Source organism: Saccostrea echinata, unplaced genomic scaffold, assembly GCF_033153115.1.
Source record: "Saccostrea echinata isolate AGI-Se365-2 ecotype Australia unplaced genomic scaffold, CSIRO_AGI_Sech_v1 ptg000033l, whole genome shotgun sequence".
In the NCBI taxonomy this organism is placed as follows: Eukaryota; Metazoa; Mollusca; class Bivalvia; order Ostreida; family Ostreidae; genus Saccostrea; species Saccostrea echinata.
In genome coordinates this window covers 3,673,775-3,686,481 of record NW_026889782.1, presented here as the reverse complement: position 1 = coordinate 3,686,481, position 12,707 = coordinate 3,673,775, and the positions used below count along the sequence as shown (strand labels likewise).

Below are 12,707 nucleotides of genomic sequence, written 5' to 3'. Positions count from 1 at the left end.
TTATACATTTGTAAGTGCATTTAATTTTTGTGTACATTATAAAAGTAACAGAACAGTGCATATTGTTATTGAATTATATCAGAAAAAGATGTATTACATGCACCATTTACACCTGCAGGTGTTTTTCATGGTCTCTTTCAAGTACATGTAGGGATAGTTACTTGCATGATATTTTCTTGATAGAAAGAGAGAATTTGTTTCCATAAACAATAATAGTACATGTAAATCAATAAATGTCAAGAATTGGATGATTCATAATGTTTATTCTTGTAACCTAGATTAGAATTTGTGACATGACAACTTTCCTGGGTTTTTTTTTCTGATATAAATCATTTTTCTTCATTTATTTATACATGTACATACAATGCATGTATTCATTGTCTGGAGTGAATCTGTCATTACTTGGTACTATTACCCAACTGAAATCATGATTGTACCAACCAGAATATTTCATGGAGAAAAATTCAATAACATATTTCTTATAAATCGCTCTAACTAGGTACCTCCCACTTTTGTTAAAGTATGTATACTGCCTGTTTCTAATCTTTTTAAAAGGCTTTATAAACAGAAAATACATGTCTGTGAAAAGGATACATTTATTTAAAATGAATGGAATTGCATTAAAGGGGAATAACCTTTTTTTATCAAAAGACAACTTCACATTATGTATTACATAGATTACATTTATAGACATTTATACTTATGGAATAGATTAAGAACACAAATTCCATTTATATGAAAAATAACCAGCAGTCTATTTCAGTATATTGTACATGTTTGTTCCATCCTTGCATAATTTATCTGAGCTACAACACTACTGGATGTTGCTAACTAATGAAAAAAATCTCGAAGGGATGTAAAGCAAACATTTATACAACAAACAAGAATATATTATTATCCTAAAACATAGCAAAGGTTTTCAAAACCTCTGAACAAGTCTTTGCCGCACAGCAATTCCATCATTATCCAAGCCTTGATACGCAACATTGTTTTGATAAAGCTGGACGGGTTCATTTCCAGCAATTAGTGGAATTCTGGCATCTATGGCTTTGTTGTGTAGCCTAAAACAGCACTCGATAATCTTTATACATTTTTCAGGTGCAAACTGCAAACTGCCTCCTGTTTTGTGAATGCATCTGTAAATCAAATATTTAGATTACATCATATTTTAATGATTTAATTTTTGGTTGTATCACGTAATTTTATTGGATAAAAAATTAGTCTATATCATTTCTTATACCTCTACCAATTTTTTCCCTATATAACATTAGATCGTTAGATGTGACTTATTCCCTAGAAATCGTTTTGAATGGATTAATCCCCATGCGTTAGTCATGTGAGCTAACCCAAGTGCCTCGAAAGCTAATTTCCGGTTATCCGTAATCCTCTAGATTTTACTTTGGAATGATATGTGAATGGATTCATTCCTGTGTGTTAGTTCAGTGAGCTAATCCCTGCTTTGAAATCACGCTATCTGAATCCTCTAAATTTTACATTTGTATCGGTTTACTAAAACAGTTAAAGTATATCATTGCGGGAGTTAGCAAGATTCCAGTTCCCCTCGACCAGGACTATTTCCCTCGGCTTTGCCTCGGGAAATAGTCCTGGCCTTGGGGAACAGGAATCTTGCTAACGATATTCTTTAACTGTGTAATAACCTGTGTTGCCTACATCACAATGACTTTCGTCAAAAACGTATCAATCCGCTTCACGTTACATTTAAAATTTGCTCAATTTGAAGGCATTTTTGAAAGATAATTTGAATTAATTTCAATACTTCATAATGGAAAATAAATTATAAGGAATGAATTTAATAGCTACCCAAGTTATACTAGTATAACCTGGGTTGGCGCAGTTTATGTTTTTTATAAAGCGTAAACTGCCCCAACCCAGGTAACACAGTATAACTTGGGTAGCTATTAAATTCATTCGTTATATAAAGTTTGAAAAAAAGACCTCTCTCTGTATTGTTTGCACAATATGATATATAAGGAACTCTTTTCGGATTATATTTTAAATGTTGCAATGAATATATGTGTACTACTAAATAGTTTCCTTTCAATCCTTTTCAATAGTGCAGATGAATTTACTAAAATTGGTATTTATATGAGTATTTTATTTATACCTGAATCTACTCTTGAGAACTCCAAATGCCCTTTCTACTGTGTTTCTTGTAGTACAATGGTCATTGTTGTACCTCTGCTCCTGAGGACTCCTTGGGTTTACAAATGGGGTCAAGAGCCATTTCCTGAGTGGATAGCCTGAATCCCCCAAGAGCCAACCATTAACTCTTCTCATTATGTTTGGTAGCGAGGAATTCTGTAGAATAAAGGAGTCGTGTGTTGCTCCTGGCCACCTCACCACTATGTTTGAAAAGCTGTGAAAGATATATAATTTGCTATAAAACTTTGTGCATTGTTTTGATTCTAATTCAAGTTTGCAAAAATGATGCAGTAAATATATACTTGCAGTATGGTTACTTGTTATTTTTAAGAATATTTACCGAAGGTTGGTATCTACAACACCCTGGACATTAATGGCTGGAAACCCTTTCCTACAGATAAAGTTTGGCTCCTCATCTCCTGTCATCCCTTGGATGGGTATCAGTGTTCCATCAATTGCCCCAACAACATTTGGAAAACTTGCCAATTGATAGAAATCCTCTTTCACCTTTGCAAGGTCTTCATTTGTCTCAGAAAACTTTACATTGTCTAGGGACTCGCACAAAGCAGAGCAAACAGAGGTGACAATCCTGGAAGCAGATGATATTGAAATTCCATGAAGATCCCCAACCTCAGACAAGTATTCTCCTTTGGCTAAAAAGCGTAGGGTTGTTAACACCTGAAATATGAAGCATTGTTTAATTTTAAATTTAGTTAGGAAAGTAAATATAACATTCCAGGTTTGAACAATTTGGGGTTTGCAATTACATTGGATTTGTACTGGCAGGGGCCTACCTATGTCTACCTATGTCCCCCACCTATTTTCCTTTCCTCTCCAATTCTTTCTATCTCTACTTTTTTCACTCACCATGACTGAAATTATAACTCAGATGAGCTTTTCGGACTACATTTTTCCAGTGTCCACCCATCCTGCTGTAAAATTTTTATATTTTTAACCTCTGCTCCAGAACCTCTGGGGTAGTTTCCAACAAACTTAATTTCCACAAATTAAGCTTATGAAAAGCATCCTTGGGTGAAAGGAATTCAACAAGTACAGATTAAGCTATAAGATATTTATTTGAAAATATTCTTGAAATAGGAGGGACACATCATTCATATGCAAACAATCCAAAGTTGTGAGAGTTAATTTAATTTTTGAAAAATGTAATTACAATTAATGGCTCCTGGTGTGAGATTAGGGCAATTAAAACATTTTATCTAATACACTGTACTCGTTAATCATAATAATATTAAAGTGTCCTTAGGATTGTTTCAAGTTAGATTACTATGACTTGACCCTGTTGGGCTATGGTGGGCAATAGATTAGAATATATCATGTGAATATAAAGTTGATTTTTTTTAATTTTGCGATGAAAAATTAAAACTGGAAGTCAATTGGTTACCCGGGTGATCATTGTGACTTATGGACCTCTTGTGCTATTGAATGAGACTGTTACAGTAAAATGGATGGAACAAATCACATCTAAAAAATTCCAGTCAATTGTCCGTACAAATAATTTATAAGTAATGTAGCAAATTATAAGGTTTAAAATAAGACCAATAAATGGAATTAATGTGTTATTCCTTCAGTTCAAAGTAAATTTCTCTATAAAAAGCATTTAACCAATTTTTGTATTTTTTTTCATATATACTAACTATTCACTTGAATTTGTAGGAGCCAATTTGCTTGGAGACGAAATTTCGATACACCGAAGTTTCAAGGGGACGAAACCCACCGACAACCGTTAGCTCTTTTATGTTTCGAGTTGGAAAAGAACAGCTACAAGTTAAAACTTACTTGGATATGTGAAGGAATGGCATATGATCTTGTGGTTGGATGTTGGATTTTGTCTTGCACTAGGTCAACCAGCTCGAAAATGTATCGCCTTGGAAAGCGATACCGCGCTACAACTTCAGTGTCATTAAATGTGTCTAGAGAGTTACACCGATCTCGAAATACCCTTTCCCGACGCTTTGCTCTCTCCGAATCGAATAAAACAACAAACGCAGCAGCCATTTTTGTTTACATTTATTTCTGTCTTAAGATTAATATTTACGCTATTTTTTGCACTTAAGTACAATATTTTATACTTAAGAGTGGGTTGCAGTTGTCGTAGACTTACGACAGATTTTGCACTTACGACTTTCTTAAGATTTTTTGTGAAAACGATTTTTATCGTAAGTTTTCACTTAAGATAAAAAATTGTCGTAAGATTTTTTGTGAAAAGGTCAACTGGTCAAACCCCTTGTGATTCCAGAAGTGCGTGTTGTCGACCTGTTCACGATTTCGTCATCTGTTATGAGATTGATCACTTTTCCTTATCTTAGTCTCAATATTACGTTGGTTCATGCTAAGAATATCAAGAAGCTGATACTGTTTATAATTCTAACTCAAGTCCTTATATGTTATTTTTTCCTCATTTTACTAGAACTTACTAATAGCAAACTATGAGTGTATCAAATGTTGGTCAAGTCCGTCGGATGGGACGGAAAAGGGTGCCCAGTGTCAAGGATTACAACCCCCTTGGTACGCTAAAGATCGTTTCTCTGGTTTTCGAAAAAGGGTAGGCTTATTGGGGGCCGCCAGAGAAACCCAAGAAGTTTCAAAACCGTTCATACAGTATTTAAATTCATACCGCCGAAATATGGCTGAAATATTGCCGACTCGGCAACAACAATAATCAATCAAATGTTGGCTATTCTATGATGATGTTTTTTTTCTCACTGAATTGTCTTTTAATTACTGTTAAACTCTTTGTATTACGTAAAACAAATTAAGTTAGAATGAATGTAAATCACGCGAATGATTACCTCAGATTAAATAAATACTAATCCAGAAAAAAAGAAATTTATCTTTACTTAAACCAAGTGTATAATCAAAATTGGTGTCAATCTTGCTCGGCATTATCAGTAATGGGAAATACCGATACTCCTTAATTGGCTGATAAATTGTGTCTTCTCTCCAGCAGAGTAAACCTGTGTCTCATCGTTGTCTCTAAGAGAAACAATTCACATTCAGATCGCTCCTCTTGTTATTCAGCTAAATAGCCAACATAATCTTGATTAAACTAAAAAAGGTTCGACAGCACAGTGGTTCCACGATGAATATTATGATATGAAATCATTTTCGATTTTTTTTTTCGAATTTCTTGTACACGATGGAAACTGTGATTGACAGACGGAGGGTTCAGTAGACATATATATCACAAGGGATATATGAACCTCCTTCCTTTTGATTCGGCTGTTCTCAGATAAATATATCTCTGTGAATGAAATACAAGATACACAAAATAGAGATAATCGAAACGGGGCAGATCACTTTTGTTTGTCCGTTATCTGGACTCCGGGATCCGTTCTCATGACTCTGCGATGAAGTTGAACTCACTGAAAAAGACAACAAAAATTAATCTAATAATTGAATACTTTTTGCATAAGAGGAAAATTATTTTTTTTGGTTTCACGTAATACAAAACAATTGGTAAGTTTTATTATTACATTTCAGCTATTTCCCGTACACAATTATACCGATTAGTAAAAAAAATATAATTTTGAAAATCTAAAAAAAAAGAATCATTTATTCAGATTGTTAATGTACATCATGTCGTACGTGGTGTTTTGGTGGTGCTGGGTGTCATATTCGTTGTTTGCATTGTTGTTTGTTGTTGAGGAGCAATATCTACTGACTGTCCGTCGAATTTACATGTTATGTTCATTCCTCGGGTATATAGTGAAGTGTACTTTACGCCATTGGCAAGAGCTAAAAAAGTAAATATTTACATGTCGTCATAAAAGAAGATGCACAGTTCCTTAATTTTATTTCACTTGCGCCTTCTGGATTGCTTTATCTACTTTGGAAAATGTCATTCAACCGCTACCATAATCTTCGACATTGGCTGACATATCACTGCAAGGCTTTCCTGTCACCTTGGGGCAAACATTCTGCTATGTTACACTCGAACGTATGGTATATGTATTCGATATCATGAAGAATGCAGTTGTCATTTAATTCTCAGAATATTTTTGTAATTTAAGATCATTATACTTTATTTTTGAATAAAAATATAAATTTAAATTGCTAACGACACAACTATCTCCAAGCCTCTTGAAAGAGCCAACCTTATTCTATTATACAAAAAACCGATTATGAACGTTTCTACACTAAATACAATCGTGATTTCTCTTTATTATTCAGTAACTTTAGATTATCTTTTTTTGTTTACAAAAATCAAGTTGCCTTGAAAACTGAAGAAACGATACCTCTCTCCAATATGATTTCTATTAGGCCAACTTTAAAATAATGTTTGCTTGCCCTCTCCCGACCCAGGATGAATAAAATGGGTCGGTAGGTAGGATGATTTTTTTTTCCTAGAAAATTTCAACATCAGTGCTGAATTTTCGAAGTATTTTTTCCGGAGGGAGAGTTTTGAGTCGGGCCATTTTTAGCCAGTCAGTCGGGAGAGGGCAACCAATTTATTTAAATATGGCCTTAATGGATATTATTTTTTTTTTTTGCTCGCTTTGTGTTGCCGTCAGTTGCTGCACAAGTCTTGCCTACTCTCCTTACCGGTACTTAACTGTATTCGTTTCTTAACCGGGAGTTTGATTTGATTGTCCTTCACCGCACTGCGACAAACCCAAGACCTAAAGTCTTAGTAGTCTTTTCGTCAAGCGCCTGGCAATATCATTTAAAGGTACTAGTCTTTTTGCAAAGACCTAAAAAACTTGGGTGTAGTGTTACAGTAGGTATACGCATAGATTGAGTCATCGACAGAAATAAAGAGATCTTAAAAAATAAAGTTTTGAAAGAATTATTAATAAGAACGTATCGAACGATGTTTATTTGTTATTAGGGTGCAAATCTGTTGTAATAAAGATTCCTGTTCACATTATTTGCATATCAACTTAAGATGGGATGACACCATAGCTATTTGTAGAATTGCATGTTATCTTACTCATCGTTGTTTAATTGTTCTTTTAATCCCAAGACAATTGAGTCAAGATATACCACGAACGCAGATACCGTCATTTACAAAAACAATTGCTGATTGGTCGAACTAAATCAATCAACTCCAATCGTAACTCGAGAAAAAAAATCTCGACTTTTGACAGCACCGTAGGCCAAAGGTTTGTGAACAGAGTAGAGTAGCGGATCAGAAACTCTTGGCTAGCGAAGATGCAATTCCTGTCACATCCTACGGACAAATTATTAGAAAACTGCAGATACGTTAAGTTCTAGATTGCGACTCTGCTGTACTCGACAACAATCAGTGAGGATTTTTCCTCCTGAAAACTTAAACTGCTAATCTGTATTATATTGTCTTAGCCCATCGTCTTCACATATCGCATTTGGATCCGATTTAGCAATACAAAGATTATTTCCTTACTCCGTCATTCTTTAAGAGCACAGGACCCGTTCAAGAACTTAGGAGTCGTCTAAATACAGATTAAAATATATACCTTCAGCATCTCCGTGACAATTGTTCGTTTGATTTCCTTTATTCCAGCTGCAGTGTGCCAAATCGTTTTCGCCAACAATGCGTATACCATGGTTGGAAAACCTGAATGACGTATGCTCACAGGAAATTGTAACATGCGTGTTGTTATGGTATGCCATTGTATGAAACCCAGAAACTGAGAAAGGAATATATTTCTAACATTAAAATTCGAAGCAAATATAACTAATGTTTAAATAGTAAAATGATGAAAGTCACATGTTAGCCTCAGTTTATCACTGAGATTTGCAAGTAGATCAGAACCAATGTTCAAACAAACAGTTACTCCATGCTACAAATCAACTAGATTTCGCCTATTTTACCGAGCTGTCTGTAAAATCATTTTGGACAAATAATAAGAATATTTCGCAAATAAGGAAACCTTCTTAGTACAAAAAAATTGTTTGGTAGCGAATTAAGTCCCCAGAAATATAATGTAGCGACACTAGCAGATATTTCTTGCATTCTTATACAGATGTGTTTTCACAAATCTTACTTTTTGTCTTCCCTATAATTCTAGTTAGTGGGATTATAGACGTGATATTTATATGAAGTTAAGGTAATATAATAAGCTAACAAGTCTATTTTCGCTCAAATACAATCCAGGGCCTAAAAGAATTGTCCGTCCATCTGTCGGTTTTTCTGTCTCTCCATAGTCCTGGTCCGATTTCAATAAGACGTAAGACAGTATTTAAGTTGTGAAAATTTTTAACTTCTCCAACAGTTTTTGTCCCATATTAGTAAGTAGACATATTTTGTGAAAAGTTAACATTGGAAGAACTAAAGTCTAGCCGGTGACTTCTGCTTACATATGCTATCATTAAAGTCCCTTCCACTGCTTAACCGCAAACTGGAAATTCTGTCAGTTATAATACTTGGTGTCCTTTAAATAGGGCTTTTATTTTTCTCTTGTTTAACATTATTGTGTACCATTTAAAAATAACCTTAATTGTAACAAAATCATTTCAAATCATAACATATAGACAGAAGTTAGTAGACTTACGACAAGGCTTGAGAAGAATATTTTCATGGACGCTGCTGCTGTTAAAACAGGTAGAGTTCACCCACAGTGTGTTACCAGCATAGATCGTGTGGTTAAATGGAGTAGTAATTGTCAAAACTCCACTGCTATTGTGGTGATATTGCACCGATTCCGCAGTTTGGCAAAATAACGTGTCATTATTGATATACATGCATTCAGCTAAAAGACCTGAAACTATGTTGATTTTTATGTTCGTAATGTCACACTCCATCGAAATCTCAATTCCCAATTCCTCCGAGTGACACATCCCGTCTGATAGTGCATCGGAATTGATGATTGTTCCAAAAATTCCTTAATGAGAAATAAGTTTAAAAAGCAATGAAAAGAACATTTCTTATAAAAATACACACTAATAGGAAAATTTTAATCCTGTTTCCTAATAGCATTATTCCAAATTGTAGCATATTAGAACTATTAATGCATTTATAACTATGAAATATACATAGGTATAGATTAAAAGTTTTACAAACAAATTACAAAATAAGTGTCTGTGTTTATTTACTTTACAATTTTGTTGAATTAATTACTTTCCCGCCAAAACTCCATTGAGCAATTGGAGCAGACCTATCGCATGACTTGTGACCATCGACAAGCTTTTATTTTTTTATGGGATGTTGGTCATTCTTTTCCCGTGCCGTTGTACATATACCAGCAGGTTGTGTGTTAACAATTTATAGATTTGTGACTTTTTGGACTTTTCAGTCATGGTATGTTTGAAGTTTAAGTATTGTTTCTGGTTGAGATTTCTCCATTTCTATATTTTCAGTAGTTAAAAACTTGTATGTTTAACTTTTTTAAAACAGCATAGCACTTGGTAAAAAGTTCCATATAAGATTACGGAATATCCTCATTCCATAATTTTGGTAAGTCATTCATTAATTTGTAAATATAAGTGTAAATAACTTTATAGCTAATCTTAAATAATGTATTAGGTTCAGTGGAGATCACTTTATAAATTAAATTTATAAGTGTTAAAAATATTGATCTATGATACGTATTAATAAGTGACAGACTTATCTTATGATTAGCGATTTGTATTATTATATGAACACTTGAGTAATGTATACATCGCTAAGGTTTTGTACATTGATTTTGCAGGGCCAGATAGACCGAGATATTTACTTATTTATACCATTTTTACTCGACGGATTTTTCCGTTATTTCCCGGTCATAACAAGGAGCACATGGCGGGTGTGACCTGTCGGCAGTGAATGCTCACTCCACCATGGCACCTGATCCCACCTCTGATATTTTAGAGGTCCGTGTTTGCTCTGCTCCTGATTTGTATTGTTTGAATGGACTTTTGAGCTTGAATACTGTTCGGAATCTCCATATATTTCATATATAATACAATCTGCGCTGAGACCTACAACCTGTGTTGTTCTATTTTTTATATACACAACCAAGGTTTACAAAATGAACCTTTATTTTATTTATTTTTTGTTTTAATGAATCTATCGATCAAAGAATTATAGTTTAAATTCAAATTTATTACAAGTTTCAATTATTATATATATTGAATGAAATTATATAGAAAGTATATTATTATAACTTTACGAAATCGTTCTTGTATAGACATTTCCTACTCAATTTCCTGGTTTTAACTTACCATTTTGAAGTAAAAAGGCTCCTCCAAAAATTAAACCTGCAATCACTCCTATGGGCACCATGTCTTTGTTTAGGACAAAATCCGGACTTTACTGTAAATGTTTAAGAGAAAGTTATTTTTATACCATGCAGTCTTTTGTGTATAAATATACCCGGTGACGTATTTAAATATTCATTGAGTTTGTTTTCGCATTCCTTTCTTATCGGTAGTAATCATCTATACTGTATGTTTTAAAGCTGTCACATATTGATTTTAATCCAACTGCATTCCAATGAATTTTCTCTTAACTTAGGCAAAAAGATAGTATGGTTTAATGACTAAATTTTGTTCTGTTTTGTTTTTATGACTATTAGCGTAATTAAAGGAAATGTTATTTAATTGTGTTATTCTGAATATCCGATTCCCTAAGTTAAAAGGTGTGAATAAAATGTTTTTGTATGTAAGGAAATTAATGAGATACACGCCTGATTAAGTACTGATTATCAAAGATAATATTTGTAACTAAAAAAGTATCTCTATTATTAGAAACCATCAGTTTTAAAGATACAGCATCCATTTTTTGTTGTAAAATAGTATTACATGTATTTACAATTTCATGAGGAGGAAAAGGTAAAAGAAGAGGGGCTTTCACTATGCACAAAGTAAAACTTCTACCTTTATTCAAGTTATGTTCATGAATATCTTTGTTCATTTGGTATCGATTTAAAAAAAAATATAGGCGTTGTGCAAAATACTTCTAAATCAAAAAAGAGTTTATTACAATGATAGTTGGAATGCTGTTTATAACTGATTTTTTTATTGTTTTCGGATAAAAATTGTTTATCACATAGATTTATTCTTATACATTAAATACATGCTAAATCATGTAAAATTCATTTAGCATGAATTAGAAAAGTTCAGGAATTTCCTAGGTCTATGAATAGCAAGCATCGGGATGGATTAGTTTGGTTAAAAATACATTAGTTATATATATTAAATAAAACAAGTGTTGTTATGAAAAAGTATCCAAGTCATGCTACATCAGTTCTTGTTATATTGGCTGTGCACAATTTTTACGTCTACTGCCAATGTTTTTGATGGTTACGACTGCATCATTTATAATATGTAGGATTGTGTTGAAATTTTCATCATTATTCAAAATATTTTTAAACATTAACAAATCCCGACAAATGCATAACAGACTCTCTGGAATTTTTTTTTATATTCTTGTGTGTAATTAAACGCAGACAACTGAAACGCACACCGATTTTATATCCATGTCAGATTAAGAAAATTTAGACCTGTAAACATAGATTTCAACTACATTTCCGAGCAGTCAACAAATATTTAATCGTCATACATTTGACTTATTATAAAATAGAAAGGGAGTTCTATCATGAGGTAAGTATAATTAATTAGCCCTTACCTGAAGCCGTCCTCTAAGATATTGACACGCCTACACCTTCTGTTATCAATGAAATGTTGACGTCGTCTATGCGTTTAAATACTTTACTTCCTGGTTGATTAAATCTCACAAAGATCACTCGTCTCACTCCATGATTGCTGGGTCACAATAAAGTCAGCTGAATTTTGAGAAACATTCATTTGGATATATAAAATCGTAAATGTGTATTTATGACTACTAAAGTAATATTACTACTGTCCCAAACTTCGTACACTCTGGTCTTATTTTGGAAGCTCATATCACATACTAATGAAATTAAACACGTAATCAATAATTAGATAAATATTTTATTAAAGTGCCTCACATAAATACAAGACATGGAAGTTGCACTTGTTAAATCTCTTTAGATTTGGACTTATATCTTCATTGGCAAGAGAACACCGCATTAAAAAAAATCTGAAATGAAATAAATTAACTAGACCACAAAACGTAACTTCTTTTAAGTATTTCTCTTCGTTAAATGGGTTATTTGCCTCCGATGTTGACTTTTTATTGTGTAAAATTAAGGGATTTGATACTTGAATGTTTTTGATAAAGAGTTCAAATATTAAACTTAGATAAATAAAAGCTTTTGAGTATGAATGATAGTGTACTTTATTCGGTTTCGGCAGGTTGGAGAACTGAACATTTAATTTGATTGACCACATTTTTCGTTCTATTGATTACATTTTTTTTTTTACATTGTAATAAAAGATTGGTCATTCGGAGGAGGAACAAAATGTTACATTTTAGAAAAAAAAAATTTCGTTCAGTTTAACACTTAGCATTTTAACTGAAAGAAACGAACAGACATTTTGTAAACAAAAATGGAGAGAATACCAAGAGACCATATCAATTCAACTTTGTCCAAAAAGTCACACTGCATGTATGCAGTGCTTTATTGTCATATTAAAAGCTGAACTCATGATGATGTGAGGATACCGTTGTCGTATATGATACTTACATGTATCGGTCAATA

General features: G+C 33.1%; 2 protein-coding genes across 2 annotated transcripts; both read right to left on the bottom strand.

The window, feature by feature from the left end:
• Positions 1–902: 902 nt before the first annotated feature.
• On the bottom strand, positions 903–4,179 carry LOC133199085 (putative nuclease HARBI1). Its single transcript, XM_061334968.1, has 4 exons — positions 3,961–4,179; positions 2,504–2,841; positions 2,126–2,377; positions 903–1,136 (listed from the first exon to the last, which is right to left on the bottom strand). Exons 1-4 carry the CDS (start codon positions 4,177–4,179, stop codon positions 920–922), a joined length of 1,026 nt encoding a protein of 341 aa, XP_061190952.1. The 3' UTR covers positions 903–919.
• Positions 4,180–5,123: 944 nt separating this feature from the next.
• On the bottom strand, positions 5,124–8,922 carry LOC133198580 (uncharacterized). The gene is made up of 4 exons (XM_061334649.1): positions 8,658–8,922; positions 7,620–7,793; positions 5,770–5,919; positions 5,124–5,546 (listed from the first exon to the last, which is right to left on the bottom strand). Exons 1-4 carry the CDS (start codon positions 8,905–8,907, stop codon positions 5,410–5,412), a joined length of 711 nt encoding a protein of 236 aa, XP_061190633.1. The 5' UTR covers positions 8,908–8,922; the 3' UTR covers positions 5,124–5,409.
• Between the last annotated feature and the right edge of the window lie 3,785 nt (positions 8,923–12,707).

What these genes read in the sequence shown, in the direction of transcription:
- LOC133199085 (XM_061334968.1), bottom strand. Translation starts at nt 4,179, where the DNA reads ATGGCTGCTGCGTTTGTTGTTTTATTCGATTCGGAGAGAGCAAAGCGT. An exon ending in CCATTCCTTCACATATCCAA is followed by an intron (nt 2,842 to 3,960) that starts GTAAGTTTTAAC and finishes TTCATATTTCAG; the next exon opens with GTGTTAACAACCCTACGCTT. An exon ending in GTTGTAGATACCAACCTTCG is followed by an intron (nt 2,378 to 2,503) that starts GTAAATATTCTT and finishes TATCTTTCACAG; the next exon opens with CTTTTCAAACATAGTGGTGA.
- LOC133198580 (XM_061334649.1), bottom strand. Translation starts at nt 8,907, where the DNA reads ATGGAGTGTGACATTACGAACATAAAAATCAACATAGTTTCAGGTCTT. An exon ending in TATTCTTCTCAAGCCTTGTC is followed by an intron (nt 7,794 to 8,657) that starts GTAAGTCTACTA and finishes TTCCTTTCTCAG; the next exon opens with TTTCTGGGTTTCATACAATG. An exon ending in CAGCACCACCAAAACACCAC is followed by an intron (nt 5,547 to 5,769) that starts GTACGACATGAT and finishes TGTCTTTTTCAG; the next exon opens with TGAGTTCAACTTCATCGCAG.